Genomic DNA, 17,377 nt, shown 5'->3' on the forward strand with positions numbered 1-17,377 from the left:
ATTCTAATTCGAAGTCAATAAAAAATTGTTTTTTCTTGTTATTGATAAGGATAAATAGTTAATGAAATACATTTATGATGAAAAATTGTAATACTTTAATGCGATTGTTAATTACAATTTGTAATATTTATTGAAGTGCAATCGCTACCGTTTTGTTATAAAAAAAGATTCATTTTTTTATTATGACTTCATTGTTGGTATCAATGGGTAACATCAGTTTGGAGGGAAACACTGTCTTCTTTGGTTTGATTTCTAAACGTGAATATTTGTAGGTATCCTAAGTATAATTATTATAAACTTAATTAAACAACATTTTTTATAGTCAAAAAGTAGATTCTAGCTTATATATTGATCTTGTAAAAATTATAAATAAATAAAACATACTATTGAACAATACACACTTCATGTATGATATAAATTGAGAATAAACATTTATATCACATGTGTCAATAAAAAGTTGTTGAATTTAATATCAATTGTCCATTGCGTGATAATGCTTAGTGACACTTAATATTTGTTAATGATTTACTCTAATATATACAACACTTGTATTATACATATAAAACACTTTTGATGAAGAACCATATAAGAATCTTTTAGCACTTTCAGGTTAAACAATCAAATTTTAAACTAGCAATATTTTTGTACTTTTTTTCAAAGTACTCTTTTTATTTTATACAAAAAACAATTGTAAATAATGTAAATTATTCCAGATTTATATATGGATATTATGAAGTTAAATCCTTTAATACAGCAATCATAGCTTTAGGATTATCTTCTGGTAGCTACAAATAACATAAAAAAAAGTTATCACATGGCTTAACTAACTAACTTAACTAATAAGTTTATATAGTTTATAGATTTATTATTTGTTGATAAAACATGCTTATGTACCATATGCCCAGCTCTAGAAATCCAAAAAAACTTAAATTTGTCATATTCTTTAACATATCCTTCCACGACGTTATCAACACTAATACTAATTTTTGTAGCATTTTTCCAGTGTTTTATAGAGTTCCATTTCAAGTTTTCTACCCAACGTAGAGTTCCAGTAGTTGGAACTATAAAATCTAACTGACCACTTAATACAAAAACTTTTAAATTTGTTTCTTCTAAAATTCGGTTCACTACAAAATTAATCTATTAATCAATATCAATATTTTTTTAGTAATTAATGAAATAAAAATAAATTGCTTTGACGTCTCTTGATAAACTTACCAGTAAGTGTGGTAGGCTTCATGATGTCATTTTTTAACTTTTTATAAACGCTCCAAGTTATTATTTTCCATGTTCTATTAAAATTGTTGAGATTAAGAGTACGTTTTACTTTCGTGTTCATTAAGCGTTCTAATTTTGTAGCCCAATCAACTGTTTCATTGGTACATAGTGGTATACTAGACGTAGTGTAATCACGAGCTTTAACTAAAGGTGCAGATATTTTTAAAATATTATACATGTTTCTATGATTTATAATTATAATAGATCTTCGAATAGTTGTATTCCATAAATTATATGCAGTCAACCAATCATTTTCATTTATTGCATTGATGGTATATTTGGTTAAATTTTTAATTTCTTTATACTCCATATTATCTAATAGTCCCTGAAACCAAAATTGGCGTATTAAATATCAATTTTTTCATTTTGATTCCAATATTACATTTACCAAGTTATATAAATATGGTGGTAAAGCACGGAGGGAATCGACTGGAGATATCCAGGGACTACAGAGGGCTATGCCTTTCAAATTAATTTTATTGCTTGTATTTTGTTGATACTACAAAATAAAAAAAAAGATAAATAAAAATCTAAATAATTTGAAACCATGCACTGTAAATCCCAGTTTTCCAAAATGCATTATTTTAATGTGGATAAGTGTGTTAAATATGACACCACCCATTTGATTAACATTGTAATCACTTTTAACGCAGATCTAAGTGTGTAAAAAGTGACTAGAATATTAATCAAATGGGTGACGTCATATTTAACACACTTATCCACATTAAAATAATGCATTTGGGAAAACTGGGATTTACAGTGCATAAAACGTTAAAATCACATTACCTCCCACCATCCCCAAACAAAATTTGCTGCCATTTTTCCACCATAAGATTCACCCAAAACATAAACAGGGGTATTTAGAAATTTTGGTTTAATTTCTAAAAAATTTTTCATGAATTGTATAAGATCTACAGTAATTTGTTTATCTGACAATTTTACATCCTGTTCAGACTCTTCATCACTAAATCCAGTTCCTATTGGGTTATCTATAAATAATACATTGTATTCATTAACCCAAGAATGAATTCTAGGTTTCAGATCAACATTGAGTGGTCCTATTTCGACGAAATTTCCGAAACCAGTTGCAGAATCACCTGGTCCTCCTTGTAGCCAAATTAATAAGGGCTTTTCGTAAACATTTAAATTGTCAGATTTATTTTGAGAGTTTACATAGAATAACCACCAAAACATTTGAGATGATCTACGAACTTTTATGTATCCCCAATCTTGTTTTCCTGGACCAAATCCTTCCTTTACATTTGATATTTGTGCATGTACGCCTGTTAACACGTAAAAGAATTATTATTGATCGAATAAAAATTCAATAAATGATATATAAAAAAAGGACTCAGAAAAATTAAACCAATTTTCTATTTATATGCACATTATTTCTTAAAAGACAATTTACCAAAAACTAGACAAAAAGACAATATAATGAACACTTTTAACATCTTGATTGTTTCAAACAAAATAATTCTTTCAATAGACACTAAATTGGTATTGTTAATAAATTCTTATATTTTCTCTATCTTTTAAACTGGACTTCATTGATTAGTGTTAATCTCTACTCATATATACTCATGTATACATGTATGTATATTTTTTCAATACTTATCGCTTTTTTGAAATCATTATAATTATAAAGATAAAGTTCTAAACATCTGAATAAATTTAGACCATCAAAATCACCTGTACAAAAAATTAATTTTAGAAATTAATCTCACATTTTGTAAAATGTGTACATAAAAATACGTCATTTCAAATATTTAATTAATAAATTAGTTTTTTGGAATTCAATAAAAAAAATATATTTTCATAAAGGAGGGCGTGCTATCAAGTAGCACAAAAGGGATACGTATTTTTAAAAATCTTATCTTTTACATTGTAAAAAAAATGAGAATGATAAATTTTAAAAAATATGATTCAGGGAAGCTAATAAAGGTCCTTATCGAAATCCCTGCTTTGATATTTTATTGCTTACATTTATTCAATAATTTAAAAATATTGAAAAAATATGAAACTGCCGCGCAACGTTACATTAATTTGTTATTTATGTGTGTGCTGCTTTTATCAAAATTCAAGCATCAAATGAATAAAGTAGCATCACAAAATTTCATATGTGATGCCTATCCTTTGAATCTTTACGTCTATGATCGTGCCACGCTTGTCATGTCTGTAACGGGCAAGTGATATTTTTGCTTAGATAAATTATTCTTATACTGTACTTGAATGAATTTTCCAATTAATTACTTATTATAAATATAATCAAAAGCACAGCTTTCTAATGAAAATTTAATTACATTTTTGCCCCATACACTGGCTTTTGATAGCATTATTTTCCAAACAACTTGTGCCGGCCGGTTTTGTGTGCGTGTCGTTTTATAATTGGTGTAATGAATACGTTATCTATTATAATTACACATTAATATAAACAATTCATTTGAAAATGTTCATGATATTTTTTTCACAATATTATTATTGAAATCGTTTTGAAAAACCATCAAAGCTATTTTTATATACTGAAAGCTTATCACTTGCAAATATAACCTCAACCATTTTTCCAACATAATTATTGTTTAACTTACTTTAAATTTTTATTTAGTTTAGATAAATAAATATAATAATGGTGGCCTTAGTTAAAGTAAAAGGATTGCGAGTATCAGCCCAAAAGCATGAAACTCTTTTGAAGTTGACCATTCTTTCTTTAGCTGCTGTATTGTGTGAGTATTAAAATTACCACATTTTATAATGAATATTTTAAAGTAATATTTATGATTTTTAGCTTTGAATTTATTCAATCTTATTATATAAATTGAAAAATTGTTATGTAAAGTAATTTTAATGTATGCGCATAAAAAATATGAATTTATTTGTCATTGTCTCCTACATTCACACCTACTGTTGTAAATAATTATAAATTTAATTATTACAGCTTTTGCAACACGTTTGTTCTCTGTTTTGAGATACGAAAGTGTAATACATGAATTTGATCCATATTTTAACTACAGAACCACAAAGTTCCTAGCAGAAGAGGGTTTCTATAATTTTCATAATTGGTTTGATGATCGAGTATGGTATCCTTTGGGAAGAATTATTGGAGGTACATAAATTATTTTTACAGTTTTCATTTGAAAACATTTTGTTCATATTATCACTTGTTTGCTAAGTAACAAAAAAAAGGACGAAGAAAAAAATAAAAATTCGTTTATGAAGATTTTTACGTTGGAATTTAAAATTATTTTTAACTTCATCAAGCAATATTTTTTTATATAAATTATTGTATACATTCATACTGATTATTTATTAATGATTATTTCCAGGAACGATTTACCCTGGGCTTATGATAACATCAGCATCACTTTACCGCTTAGCTCAGCTTTTAAACATTCCAATAGACATTAGAAATGTCTGTGTATTTTTGGCACCACTATTTTCAAGTTTTACTACAATAGTTACTTACCTGCTAACTAAAGAATTAAAAGACTCAGCCTCTGGATTATTTGCGGCATGTATGATAGCAATAGTACCAGGATACATTTCTCGATCAGTGGCAGGATCATATGACAATGAAGGAATTGCGATATTTTGCATGCTTTTTACTTACTATATGTGGATCAAAGCTGTAAAAACTGGTGCAATATTTTGGTCAACATGTGCGGCACTTGCATATTTTTACATGGTATCTTCTTGGGGAGGATATGTCTTTCTTATTAACCTCATTCCACTTCATGTACTTACGTTAATGGTCACAGGACGATTTTCTCATCGAATTTATATTGCTTATAGTATATTATATTGTATTGGAACTATTTTGTCAATGCAAATTGCATTTGTTGGTTTCCAACCAGTACAAAGTTCTGAGCATATGCTAGTAAGTCATAAAAATTTTTTCTGAAAAAAAAATTATTTTAAAAACGTTTTCATTGCATAATGATACGAATATTTTTAAGGCACTTGGAGTTTTTGGTCTGTGCCAAATTCATGCACTGGTCGATTATTTACGTAGTAAACTTACAGATGATGATTTCGAGTTACTATTCCGTGGTTTAGTTGTTTCGACCTTAGTTATTTCATGTATTGTTGGCGGAGTTTTAACAATTACAGGTACATTATTATTTAATGTCGTATAATATTTAAAAAAAAAAAAAATTAAATCTTAAGAATTTTAATGATTATTAATGTTTTTTATTGTTTCAACAGGAAAAATATCACCATGGACTGGACGGTTTTATTCACTTTTAGATCCTTCTTATGCTAAAAATCACATTCCAATAATTGCATCAGTTTCGGAGCATCAACCTACATCATGGAGTTCATTTTACTTCGATCTTCAAGTGCTTGTATTTTTATTTCCTGTTGGATTGTACTTCTGTTTCTCAAAATTAACTGATTCCAACATTTTTCTTATCTTATATGGAGTTACAAGCCTCTACTTTGCTGGAGTAATGGTGCGTTTGATGTTGGTGCTAGCTCCTGTGATGTGTATTTTAGGAGGAATTGGTGTATCTTCGTTGTTATTGATTTACATGAAACAATTAGAAAGTAGTAAAGTTGTAGATAAAAAATCCCGCAAATTTGAGAACAATTACGTTTTGAGAAGTCAATTATCAATGCTATTTATAACCATCATGGCAGTACTTTTTGTCTTTTATACATTACACTGTACGTGGGTCACTGCTGAAGCTTATAGTTCTCCAAGTATTGTTTTATCAGCAAGATCTCCTGATGGCGGACGAATTATTTTTGATGACTTTAGAGAAGCTTACTATTGGCTACGAATGAATACGCCTGAAGACTCTAAAGTAATGTCCTGGTGGGATTATGGATATCAGATAACTGCCATGGCCAATCGCACAATTTTAGTGGACAATAACACGTGGAATAATACACACATATCGCGGGTAGGCCAAGCAATGGCCAGTTCTGAAGAAAAAGCGTACGAAATTATGCGAGAATTAGATGTAAATTATGTCCTCGTCATATTTGGAGGACTAACGGGATATTCCTCTGATGGTGAGTCATATGCTAAAAAATGTTACTTTTTAGATTTAATCAGATATATTATTTACATTTTTGCGACTTCTTTTTAGATATTAATAAATTTTTGTGGATGGTAAGAATTGGAGGAAGTACAGAAAAAGGAAAGTCTATTACTGAGTGGAATTATTATAATCCTTCTGGAGAATTTAGAGTTGATAAAGATGGATCACCGACATTGCTCAATTGTTTAATGTATAAAATGTGTTATTACCGCTTTGGACAAGTTTATACTGAAGGTGGTAAGTAAAATATCGAGATAATTATTTTTTAATTGTATTTTAATATTAAAATAATTTAAATTATAAGATAATAGTAAAATTTTCATTTATAACATTATTTCATATCATTACTTGTATTTTAAGTATCCATAAAAAATTTTTCAAAAACTAAATATAATTTAAAGCATTGTTAAATAGTATTAATGGTATTAACAAAATTTTATAAAAGGTATTAATGAAACAAAAATAACGTTAAGTATTTTAATTATCAGGAAAACCTTCTGGATATGACAGAGTCAGAAATATGGAAATAGGAAATAAAGATTTTGAACTGGAAACATTAGAAGAGGCTTATACGACTGAACATTGGCTTGTACGTATTTATAAGGTGAAAGATTTAAAAAATAGAGGTAACTGAGTTGTCTTCAACGAATATTTTTATCATCACATATTACTTCCAACATCGATCTATTTTAAAAATTTTTTCCGCTATCATAATCATTATTTGTATGTATTCGGGTGGAGTATCACGATATATAAATATTAAAATATAGATTTTCTATTATATTTTCATGAAATTAAGGCCTCAGTAATTTTTCATCAGTCATAAAAATTCATTTATACAAATTAATCATGAAATACATGTATTTTATATATTTCCACGCATCTCAATAGCATTTTGTAAAATTTAATAATAACAAAGGTAATACATTTGAAATGCACAAATATAATACAGGTCTAATTATTCTTTATATATAATTGTATTTTTTTACTTAAATTATTATTTAATCTGGGAAATAATTAATACACAATTAAGGTGGCATAAAAATATGAGTATTTATGTGGTATATAACAATATACAAATTGTGTAGGTACAAATATAACGGAGATGTTACCTAATGTTAATCCCACTCTCCGATATACATACCACGAGGTGTTGGCGGTATCACACCACGTGTTGGGATCGGTAATCGACCATAAATGTGATTATAAGGTGAATCTATTCGGTCATCCGAATCTGAAAGATGTCAAAGAAAATGTCAATGACTTGAAGAAATATTATTGTCTGACATAATACGTACCGAGACCACTCTCGAAGCTTCTAGCATGGTACATAATAGGTGGTCTCTTGTTTGGTGCATGACTCGCATAAATATGTGACGACTGACTACTAACATATCCTCCAGCGTAGGATGGCGGTACTGGTTGCGGTCGTGTCAACCCATAAGGAGATAATATCTTCGTTTGACTATTCTTCGCTATTTTCACGAAATTTGGTACACGTGCTCTAAGCCCACAGTAGTATGGATCATCGTATTTTTTGTTGTCGGTCTTTCTACTTTTTTTTTCTTCGGTAACTAACATTGACGGTCTCACATTAGCACTATAATCATCTTCAATGTCATCGTAATCAGGCTGAAAAATCAAAATTTATATCAGATATTTATTTTTTTTTAAAATAAAGAATCGTTATTAACGAGTTAGGTAAACCAGTAGAAAAATAAATCATGAAAAATATTCAGATCTTTAAAGATAGCTAAACGAATATTTTCAACTGTTTGATTATTAATTAATCATGAATTTAGGATCCGAAGGGAGACGTTTGCTTATTTATCAAATCGTTGTATAAAATATTTAAATTTACCTTCGGTATATCGTGAACGTAAACATTTTCTCTTGGAGGAAGTTTAGGAGGTTTTTCTGGACGTCCAGGCCTAACATAGCTTGAGGAATGTCCGTATATTGATTCTGGTCTATCTTTTACATCTCGTGAATCATTTGGTCCAGAGAAAGATGCAACACCAGCAACACTGTAAGGATCTTCGTCTGGGATGGGTATTCTGGGTCGGTTTTTAATGTCAACCGGCCTTTGTAGTGCTAGAACTACACATTTGGAACAATTAAAAAACTTTTTTTTAATTGAAAAATATTCAAAATTAATTAAATAAATAAAGTATGGATCTACCTGGGGGTAGTTTAGATTTGAGCATATCCAAACCTACAACATTAACAATTAAAACCCAAACCGGACACTGTAACAGATCCGCTTCAGTTCGAACAAAGACAATTGCACTGAGACATTGTTTTTCTAATCTTCTTCTATCTGGATATGCACGTCTTGTTTCTCGTGATAAATTAGTTTGGTATTTATTCATATCAAACAATTTACCCGGTTTATCGTGCTCTAGTGCACCTTGAGAGTTCTTCAATATTTCTGAACCTACTGCATTATCTTCAGGATGTGTAGTCTTTATATAAACATTACTTCTACACAGTCTCTTGATAAGAATATTTCCTTGATCATCCATTTTTATTTTTACACCTTGATTTATGTGTCTTTTGGCTTCATCTGTTTTGACATCTCTCATTGGATTGTCAAAGCCACATAAGCCTATCCTGAAATTGTTTTAATTTATTAATAATTTGATAATTAATCATTGAAGGCAAAAAAATAATTTATCATTGTAAAATGTAATGATTAATTAAAATAATTTATTTTTTTTAAATAATAAATGTGGATAATATAAACAATGTTTTCTTATTAATACCGTAAAATTAATTAATTAAAAATAACTTTCTTGAGTGAAGTGGAGAGCTAATAATAAAAGAGATAAAATATCAACTTAACCATCGATAAAGTATTAAAAAAAAATAAATGAACTTATATTAATTTGTTGTTAATTTATTTTATTAGCTATCTACTTAATATTTATGTAGTGTTCGCTCAAGTATTTAACATTAGTTAATTTTCTTGTTCTATCGATAAAATTTGAAAATTAGGTAGAAAATTATATTGTTGATTATGAATAAAAGTCAAATTGGAATTGTTAACTGCTCCTAAAAATAATTTTCAACATAACTACAATCATAAAATTACTTGTAATGATTGGATTGCCAAGAATTGTTACTCCTGTTAATCCTCATTACGGACAGTAAAACGAATACCTAACAGTGACATGAATTGAACAGTAGGCATTTTTAGGTTGTAACGGTTCCTAAGTTAATGATGTCTGGGAATATTTGTTGATGTAATTTTTATTCTTTCCACAACGTTTTATACGTGACTTATTGTGAAATAAAATTGGTACAATGTCTCTTTAATTATTATGCATACTAGAAGCTTTGGTTACTCAAACCTATCCAGTCGCCTTTATTACACAAACTGATTTTTGTTTCACCATTAAAAAATTATAAAATTTTTATTTTTGAAAATAATTTTAATTGATTCGATAAATGAAATAACTTTTATTAAATTATTCTAGTTGCCTTAATTGGAATTTTAGATTTAATAAGTACAAACAATAAATAAAGATTGATTTTAAAAATTCTATAAATGTTACTTAGATCTCACCTAAACCCATCAAAGCCATCCTCAGAGCCATTTACCGTGAGAACCGGTGCTCTGGCGTAGGCTTTTGCCACTCGTCTATTTTTCTCAAAGACAATTACTTTTGCCCATATCTCGTCATCGATCTGATTCCATTTGTCCAGGACTTCTTGTATGTGGTCCTAAAGATTGATAGAGTACAAACCGAAATTAGTGATACTATTTTTTTCGGTGGAATGAAAAATGAAAAAGAGATTGAATGAAGGGAATTTGGAAGTAATTTAAATAATTGCAGGATACTCACCTTGTACAACTTGTCTAAATTATACCAAACGTCCTCTTCCTCTTGATCTTCATACTGCGAATCGGTGAGGTTGTCTCTTGAACGAGAAAGAATTTTTCGCCTCGACACCATCTCCACTGTTCAACCAATGATAAAGCTGCGAATCATTCAGAGAACTGGTCAGTTAGGATGCCCCCAATTTTTTTAAATGCTTTTTTTTTATATTTCTACCTTAAGTATTTCATTCTTTTACTTTTATTTGATTTTTAGTTTAAGTTTTTTGTTTCTTTTAATTCTTCGTAAAAGGGTAAAGAGATTAACGAAAATGCATTCTAAAGTAAAACCATGGAATTTAATTAAAACGTTTTAAAATGTCCTCGACATTTCGGTAAATGTTGAAAAAATTAAATAAAAGATGAGATAAATCTCATCGTGATACGACATGGGCTTTCGCAATTATTGATGATTTCTTCACCGAATCGTTAGAGCGGATGTGCACACAAGGTGATTTTTGAATACTGTACTTATGTGTAATAGAGATCAAGCTGTGCGTCAGAAACATGAATATCAGGAAAGAATACATATGACGAGTGTGAAAAAACCATAGAGAGGAAAAAACAACGAATTCTTGCGTGGCTTGTGCCCTTGACGGGAAACTAGAATTGAGTTGGTTGGAAAGTATAACCTCGGAATTTGCAACCGCGGTATGCGATTAAAGCTAAAATCTAATGCCATTTTAGTAATTAATGAGAAGGTTATTTTCTTTTCGCTTTCACTAAATCATTTCTTCGGTGTTATTATTTTTATTATATAAATGATCACTATTTAAAGAAGTTTAAAGAGCAATTACTGCTACTTGTTACCATTTCTGGTACTCTTAGAGATTATCGTTTTGTGAAAGAGAATATTTTCCAATGACAACATTCATTATAAACACATTAGAAGATCTTGTAAATAAAACCGAACAGGTTCAACCACATTCTATTCATTCAGCTGCTTTATTTTAATGATTTTAATCTTTTTTAGAAATTTTTATTCAAGTATAGAAATTAAGTTTCTGCTTTTTTCTTTTTTAGAAATTTACATTTAAAAAAATACATTCAACTTTTTTATGTCTGATGAATTAATTTCCAGTTCAAAAATAATTTATAATAAATTTTTGCTAAAATTATCATCATCATCATAATTATACATTTATTTAAATAAATGAGTTAATTGAGATAATGATAGCATCATGTGAATATTTAGAAAATTAAAAGTCAGAAAATTATACTTTAAGAAAATATGAGTAATTAAGTTCATTATATTTATTATAATGACAAGGTTAATTCGCTTTGATCATTACTATGACAGTTATTTTATTTAGTAACACATAAAACATGCTTTCATTTTCATCTTTTATTCCACTTCTACAAAATTCACTTTTCGGAGTCGACCACAATTGTTGCGTGTTCCAAGGTATCGTATCGATGGCTTCAAGGTTACAATGAAAGTTTCTTCGAAATTTATTCATTGATTATGAACATTCAAGGTGGGTAGAAACATTTCTACGACAACCAATAACTTCCAATCGAAAAAAAACATATAAAGCAACAACTGAACATGAAATCAGACTTAAGAGTGCTGAGAATACAACAGGAAATAGAATAAACATTATTCATACATTCTTCAACCTATTTAATCAATAAACATATTTTACCAATCAAAATTTTATATTCAATTATTACCAAATCTTTTTTCGTAATTTATGCATTTTTATTAAATAAGTTGTTCTGATAATAGTAAGTTACTATAGTAAATAATTATATCAAGTAAATAAATAAATAATCTTGTAATGATCAATGTTTGTTTCTAAACAAACAGGTTTAAATGAACTTGAAATTAAATGGAATCAACGATATTAATTAATCCTGATTTAATGGATGTAATCAAGTTAAATTTCTAAATAAAGTGAGATTCGTTAAGAGAATTTTTTCTAAATTTAAATATTATAATATAGATAATGTTTTTTTTTATATTCTATGAAGGAGTATATTTTTAATTTTAAATATCAATAATTATTCTCTTAATAGAAAAATAAAAAATGATATAAATGATGATCCTTGTCAAGTTTTTATTAACATGTGTAACTACAAAGAGTCAAACGGTCATTAATTTTGGAAAAATATTGACTAAAACATCAACATGCAACCTATCTTTCATGTTCACTCAATCCCCAAGAACCAACAACTCCACAGAAATAAATCATCACACAAAACTTGACCAAATAAAAAACCTATCCCGCTGAAAGCTTATACAAAACAGATGTCATGTAATTGATGATAATGATGATGAGTACCAGCACCATCATCATTGGTATAATAAAAGCATCATAAAGTAAAGAGTTGAAAAATAATTTGGGAGCAGTTAAAAATTAATTGGATAATAATAAGAGCAAAGTTGGTGTTGTGTCCCGTAGTCGGCATGTTTAATGGTAAGCCTGCACCTAAAACGTCGACTTTCACTCGTAATAGAATGTGAAGGCCTGACTGGGAGTGTAGCAGAGAGTGGAATCAAGACAAGAGAGTTTCCTTGGGCAATGGCTGCGCAAGAAACCTGGCGCATTCAGCGACTACTTGCCAAGTTACTTGAGAGTTAGCACACTAACAACTGAAAGAACTTGTTCGTATGTATGGTCATGTATATCGTATATACCAACACTGTCATTGGAATCGTGTGCCAACATCAACGACTGCTTGATCTCTTACAAGCCAGAAATTACGCCTCTAACGTAACCTACGCTTCTTGTTTCTTTTCTTCAGCGGTTCTCAATAATAACATTTAATAATTATTCTTGTTTTTGTCTAGCAAGACATGACTCTGTTATGTCATGCTAATTGATGAAATTCAATTCATCTAATAGGACATGTAATTGAGTAAAAGAATTTCAATCATTTCATTATCCATCGCTACACCAATACCACTATCTTTCTGTCACTTAACGGCGCCTTCTTATAATAAGCCGGACGTTGTGAAGAAAACCATTCCAAGTACCGCTAGTCGTCGCGTCAATAGTCATATACCTATACTACATGATATCGTGTATATGCATCCTGTTACAATCAAATTATGATATGCCTTGAAAACAAAAGAAAAGGGGAACTTTTTCTTGTAGATCATTAAGAAAATATTATTATTTATGTTTATACTCTCTAACTAAATAAAAGTAGGTTAAATAAAGCCTCTTTTCTATTACTATTTTTTTTCTTTACAAATGATAGTTTAGTTCCGTGATAGTTGGCAGAAATCTTCAGTCTATATGACGTGGATTAAATTGCTCAGTGTAGCGTTTGTTGCAAAAATAAATAATTACATACAAAAAACTGAAATACGAATTTTAACTGGATTCAAACGGATCGATGAACACGATCGAAGATCATTGGAGCATGAAACTTAAACTTTCTAGATTAACGTAACGATCACAAGAATTTCTTGTTGGTCACGCCCGCGGTAGCGTAAGTATACATATATACATTTATTCATCAACCGTAGTGCTCCTATTTTTCTTAAGCTTTTTTGTCATGTTCTCTCTATGTTTATACCTCTCACCTGAATCGTGTTCTCACTTGAGGCAACAACTTGAAATGAGAGGCGTTTAGCAACTATCGAAATTACTTGACGGAAAGATCATTCAATAGTACAAAAAGTATACACTATTTTTCATGTGTAGATATATGTTTAGAGCACATTCTATGCCATACTATTGCACTTATATTATCTGGTTTCCATTTCTATTCTTCAGTCCTTTATATCTTGCATAATTAGTCTTAAGAAAGGAATTACCGGTTGCTACACTTTTCTTCACAACCAACGCTTATCTCTCTCTCGTTTGTGTACATTTTTATACACGAAAGTCATTGTCTATCTTCTATATGTCTTTTGTGCACATTTCGATTGCACAAAATGAAAATATTTGATAAGGACATCTATTGAACAGCTATTACAATGTACCCTATTTTTTCGAATTACATCCGCTCTGAATAATAGACAAACGAATGTCTGTTTCCTTTTGTCTTGCTTTTCATTGCATTAGATGCAGTCGAGGTAATATCTTTATTTTGCTCGAGATAATATAATACTATACAGTCCATTAATAGTAAAAGTTGCCCATGTTACTACTTACATATTTATCATTTTCATTTTTTTATTATTTTCCACTTGAAAAATTATCTTATCTGAAAAATATCCCTTTTTATATATATGTATGTATATCATTTAATTAAAAAATTAAAATATCTTTCAATTAATAATTTAATACAAAAAAGATTTAATTTATATGAATAAAAGATAGTTTTCTGTAATATTAAATGTTTAAATTTCGTAAAATTTTTTTTTCTTATTAATCATTCAATCTTATTACAGTCATCGTTTTAAATTAATCAGTCAATTATTTCTTCATTCATTCACTCATTTATAAATATCGTTTATCTAAAAAAAAAAATAATTTTTACTTTCTAAAAGCTACTAATTGATTGTCAGCTTAAAACTGTTGGATAGAATTGCGATAAATAATTAAATAAAAGAAAGATGTTTAAAAATAATTGGTGTTATATACAAAGTGAATTTCTCCATAAAGTTTTTAAAATAAAAAATAATTATTGTTGGAATTGTTAGAATTAATGTCTCAACTACTTTCTTATTTTTTTTTTCTACTACTACATCTTAACAATACTTTTAAAATTTTGTTATATCACTTTTTTTCAAGCATAGTTTTCTTTCAGTTGGAAAATCTAATAAAAAAAACTATATAAGTTAAGACATTACAATATTTCGTCATCAACATCATCACGACATAACCCAAGTTTCTAATTCTTTTTTTTTTCAGTCACATCAACACAGCCTCTGGTGACCTTTTAGATCGATGAAAATATCATCTTCTCTTGGGGAAATCTCATGTAAACATATGTTGCATTAGTGACTGATAACTAGCAAAAGTGTGCCGGGAAAAAGTACTTGGAGCGTGGCATTCTTCGAAGGCCGCGAATTCTAGCAAACGACGGCTGGTCATTATTATACAGTACGCATTTATTATCTTTAGAGAGTGGAAAAGTTGCCCGACTTCAGCCTATATGTATTTCCCCGTCCGACACTTACTTTTCACTTGTCCGATATTTTTAGTTGCACTGACTAAATGGACTTTTCAAGAAATTTCTAATAAATTATAGTCTTTGGAGTGTAGTTGATGCATTGAAGAAAAATGTTGTTCATTTCCAAATGATAATACTCTATCAAATGTGTCAGATGAATTGAACAAACAGTATCACAAAGAAATGGAGATCAAAAGGAAGATATGAAAAATCAACTTGAGACAGTGGAGTCTTTTTATATAACTCGCCAATTTCGTAATATAGTGGGGCTGTGAACGGAGAAAGAGACTGGCACGTATAGTTAGCCATGACTAAGTGGGGATATGACAAAAAAACGAAACCTACTATGACAACCAAGTTAAGGCACGCGGATGCAAAACGTCACTCTGTTTATTACCAAAAATTCCAAAAGATTATTTTAGCCTGATATGATTTCACAAACATTTCTTGGTGTATCAGTCATCAAGCAACAAGGCTACCTACTCGACTTGGAAATGCCGTAAAAGATTACCGGGAATCTTTCCAAGTTTTATATAGAAATTAATGAAATAATAATGACGAGAAATGGTTGTCTTCTCACGCTAGTGTAGAGGTGGATATACAACGGCAGCGTCTCATCTCTTGAGTCCGGGTGCTTTCACTTACACGAAGAATGCGAAGGCTGTCGAGGACGAGCAACAGCCTCTCAAGTTGCTCTCCGCCACGCCTCGAACTCTCAGTGCAACAAACTCCCATTTTTTTTGGTTATCCAAGGACTCGTGTTTAAGAATACAAGATAAGAGTAGAAGCTAAACGTAAAACAAAAATAAACTTTTGGACGAAGAGAAGGAAGCGGAGAATAAGAAACGAAAAAAAGTCTTAACGTATTTATGAAGAAGCAAAAGGAGCAATGACTCTACCTGATCTACTATTTCTATGAAGCTTTCACTTGTTTATGAGCAAAATCAACGAAAAAGGAACGATGATAACTTTTCGAAATAAATATACACCGGAAAATGTCTTTAAAACCGTACGGATTTATGCATTTATTTGCTTGCTTGTTTATTCCGCATATGCTGTCTTTGGAGATTTCAACGAATGGAAGAAACTGGTTATTTGACCCATCGGTGTCGGTCGACAAACTCTTTTGTCAGATTTAATATGGTTGAATCAACAAATTAGCACTTTTTAAAGTTACATTTACCGTTAATAATATTCAACATATGAATAAATGTTTATTTTATACGTAATGTATGTTTAAAAACCGTTATTGTGTACTTTAAAGGACATACCAATCGAATGACAATCACTTGTATATACTGTTGCACAATATAATTAAACTAAATTTATTTAAATTAGTCTCTGATAATAATATTCCAATTTATCCATCATTTTTGTTATTAATCCAATTTTTCAACTATTTTTCAACACTTAACTCGAAAAATGATTTTCGTAAATTTCAAAAAATGCCGCGAAAACACTTAAAATTTCAAAAAGTCACTGCAAAACACATTTACTTGATAAAACTTTCGTAGTGTTGAGTTATATTTTGTCAAGATAATTGATAAACTTATACAAATTCGCGTACACACAGTAGATATTTAATTTATAAAGACATGACCGATTGGTTGGATAAGCTACCGTGGGCTGTAGCAGACAATCTTACCGTCAGTGAGAGTCTTGTAAGACGTTCACCATTTTGGCATAAGCTAGCGCATGCGCACATCTTATCCTTCTCCTTCAGTCTTCGCGCCTTTCTTCTACCCCCGCTACTATCGGTGCAAACGACATGACGTCAGAAATAGGACAAGGCACTGGTGGCCTTTGGCTAACCAGTGAGAGGGAGAGGGCCACTGAACTGTCTTGCCTTTAAAATCGTATTCTTCGCTTGATTTTCTTCATGCCTTTAACCACCAACTTTATTTCTAACCTTCTCATTCCATTTCTTCTTTATTTTATCATTTGTCTTATCTTCATGCTGATCAATTACTTCCGGATAACTTGACTGAATTAATAATTGCCATTTATTATCTCTTTCATTACCGATTGATTTACTATTGATTCTTTGCATTTGTCTATTTGATTATTTTTATTATAATTATTATTAAATGTGGGTTTGATT

At 29.6% G+C, this 17,377-nt stretch overlaps 3 protein-coding genes across 10 annotated transcripts; 1 reads left to right on the forward strand and 2 right to left on the reverse strand.

The window, feature by feature from the left end:
* Nucleotides 1-643: 643 nt before the first annotated feature.
* Nucleotides 644-2,823, reverse strand: LOC118073661 (retinoid-inducible serine carboxypeptidase-like). 3 transcript variants are annotated; one of them, XM_035094312.1, is made up of 7 exons: nt 2,690-2,823; nt 2,376-2,561; nt 2,065-2,267; nt 1,667-1,777; nt 1,219-1,603; nt 895-1,127; nt 644-785 (listed from the first exon to the last, which is right to left on the reverse strand). In XM_035094312.1, the coding sequence occupies exons 1-7, from the start codon at nt 2,730-2,732 to the stop codon at nt 729-731; spliced, it is 1,218 nt and encodes a 405-aa protein (XP_034950203.1). In that variant the 5' UTR covers nt 2,733-2,823; the 3' UTR covers nt 644-728. The 3 variants fall into 3 exon arrangements, with proteins under 3 accessions (XP_034950203.1, XP_034950202.1, XP_034950205.1); XM_035094311.1 differs by having other exon boundaries at nt 2,065-2,561; XM_035094314.1 differs by lacking the exon at nt 1,667-1,777 and having other exon boundaries at nt 2,065-2,561.
* Nucleotides 2,824-3,368: 545 nt separating this feature from the next.
* Stt3A (catalytic subunit 3A of the oligosaccharyltransferase complex) lies at nt 3,369-6,962 on the forward strand. 4 transcript variants are annotated; one of them, XM_035094230.1, is made up of 8 exons: nt 3,369-3,463; nt 3,884-4,001; nt 4,214-4,381; nt 4,602-5,152; nt 5,232-5,385; nt 5,482-6,294; nt 6,372-6,560; nt 6,812-6,962. In XM_035094230.1, the coding sequence occupies exons 2-8, from the start codon at nt 3,905-3,907 to the stop codon at nt 6,955-6,957; spliced, it is 2,118 nt and encodes a 705-aa protein (XP_034950121.1). In that variant the 5' UTR covers nt 3,369-3,463; nt 3,884-3,904; the 3' UTR covers nt 6,958-6,962. The 4 variants fall into 4 exon arrangements, with proteins under 4 accessions (XP_034950121.1, XP_034950119.1, XP_034950120.1 ...); XM_035094228.1 differs by having other exon boundaries at nt 3,420-3,671; XM_035094229.1 differs by having other exon boundaries at nt 3,420-3,648.
* A 341-nt stretch (nt 6,963-7,303) lies between these two features.
* exp (expansion) lies at nt 7,304-16,927 on the reverse strand. Of its 3 annotated transcripts, none has more exons than XM_035094232.1 (7): nt 16,548-16,927; nt 10,172-10,307; nt 9,892-10,049; nt 8,506-8,936; nt 8,185-8,423; nt 7,622-7,955; nt 7,304-7,557 (listed from the first exon to the last, which is right to left on the reverse strand). In XM_035094232.1, the coding sequence occupies exons 2-7, from the start codon at nt 10,280-10,282 to the stop codon at nt 7,442-7,444; spliced, it is 1,389 nt and encodes a 462-aa protein (XP_034950123.1). In that variant the 5' UTR covers nt 10,283-10,307; nt 16,548-16,927; the 3' UTR covers nt 7,304-7,441. The 3 variants fall into 3 exon arrangements, with proteins under 3 accessions (XP_034950123.1, XP_034950125.1, XP_034950124.1); XM_035094234.1 differs by lacking the exon at nt 16,548-16,927 and adding an exon at nt 16,176-16,194; XM_035094233.1 differs by lacking the exon at nt 16,548-16,927 and adding an exon at nt 13,739-13,757.
* Nucleotides 16,928-17,377: the final 450 nt, after the last annotated feature.

This window comes from Chelonus insularis, unplaced genomic scaffold (genome assembly GCF_013357705.1).
Source record: "Chelonus insularis isolate UGA/USDA-ARS -01 unplaced genomic scaffold, ASM1335770v1 scaffold_362_pilon, whole genome shotgun sequence".
Classification (NCBI taxonomy): domain Eukaryota; kingdom Metazoa; phylum Arthropoda; class Insecta; order Hymenoptera; family Braconidae; genus Chelonus; species Chelonus insularis.

What these genes read in the sequence shown, in the direction of transcription:
- LOC118073661 (XM_035094311.1), bottom strand. Translation starts at nt 2,732, where the DNA reads ATGTTAAAAGTGTTCATTATATTGTCTTTTTGTCTAGTTTTTG. An exon ending in TTGTTTGGGGATGGTGGGAG is followed by an intron (nt 1,778 to 2,064) that starts GTAATGTGATTT and finishes TTTATTTTGTAG; the next exon opens with TATCAACAAAATACAAGCAA. An exon ending in TTTCTAGAGCTGGGCATATG is followed by an intron (nt 786 to 894) that starts GTACATAAGCAT and finishes TGTTATTTGTAG; the next exon opens with CTACCAGAAGATAATCCTAA.
- Stt3A (XM_035094230.1), top strand. Translation starts at nt 3,905, where the DNA reads ATGGTGGCCTTAGTTAAAGTAAAAGGATTGCGAGTATCAGCCCAAAAG. An exon ending in CGGAGTTTTAACAATTACAG is followed by an intron (nt 5,386 to 5,481) that starts GTACATTATTAT and finishes TTGTTTCAACAG; the next exon opens with GAAAAATATCACCATGGACT. An exon ending in AACGGGATATTCCTCTGATG is followed by an intron (nt 6,295 to 6,371) that starts GTGAGTCATATG and finishes ACTTCTTTTTAG; the next exon opens with ATATTAATAAATTTTTGTGG.
- exp (XM_035094232.1), bottom strand. Translation starts at nt 10,282, where the DNA reads ATGGTGTCGAGGCGAAAAATTCTTTCTCGTTCAAGAGACAACCTCACC. An exon ending in ATTTAGACAAGTTGTACAAG is followed by an intron (nt 10,050 to 10,171) that starts GTGAGTATCCTG and finishes ATCAATCTTTAG; the next exon opens with GACCACATACAAGAAGTCCT. An exon ending in AAGCTTCGAGAGTGGTCTCG is followed by an intron (nt 7,558 to 7,621) that starts GTACGTATTATG and finishes GACATCTTTCAG; the next exon opens with ATTCGGATGACCGAATAGAT.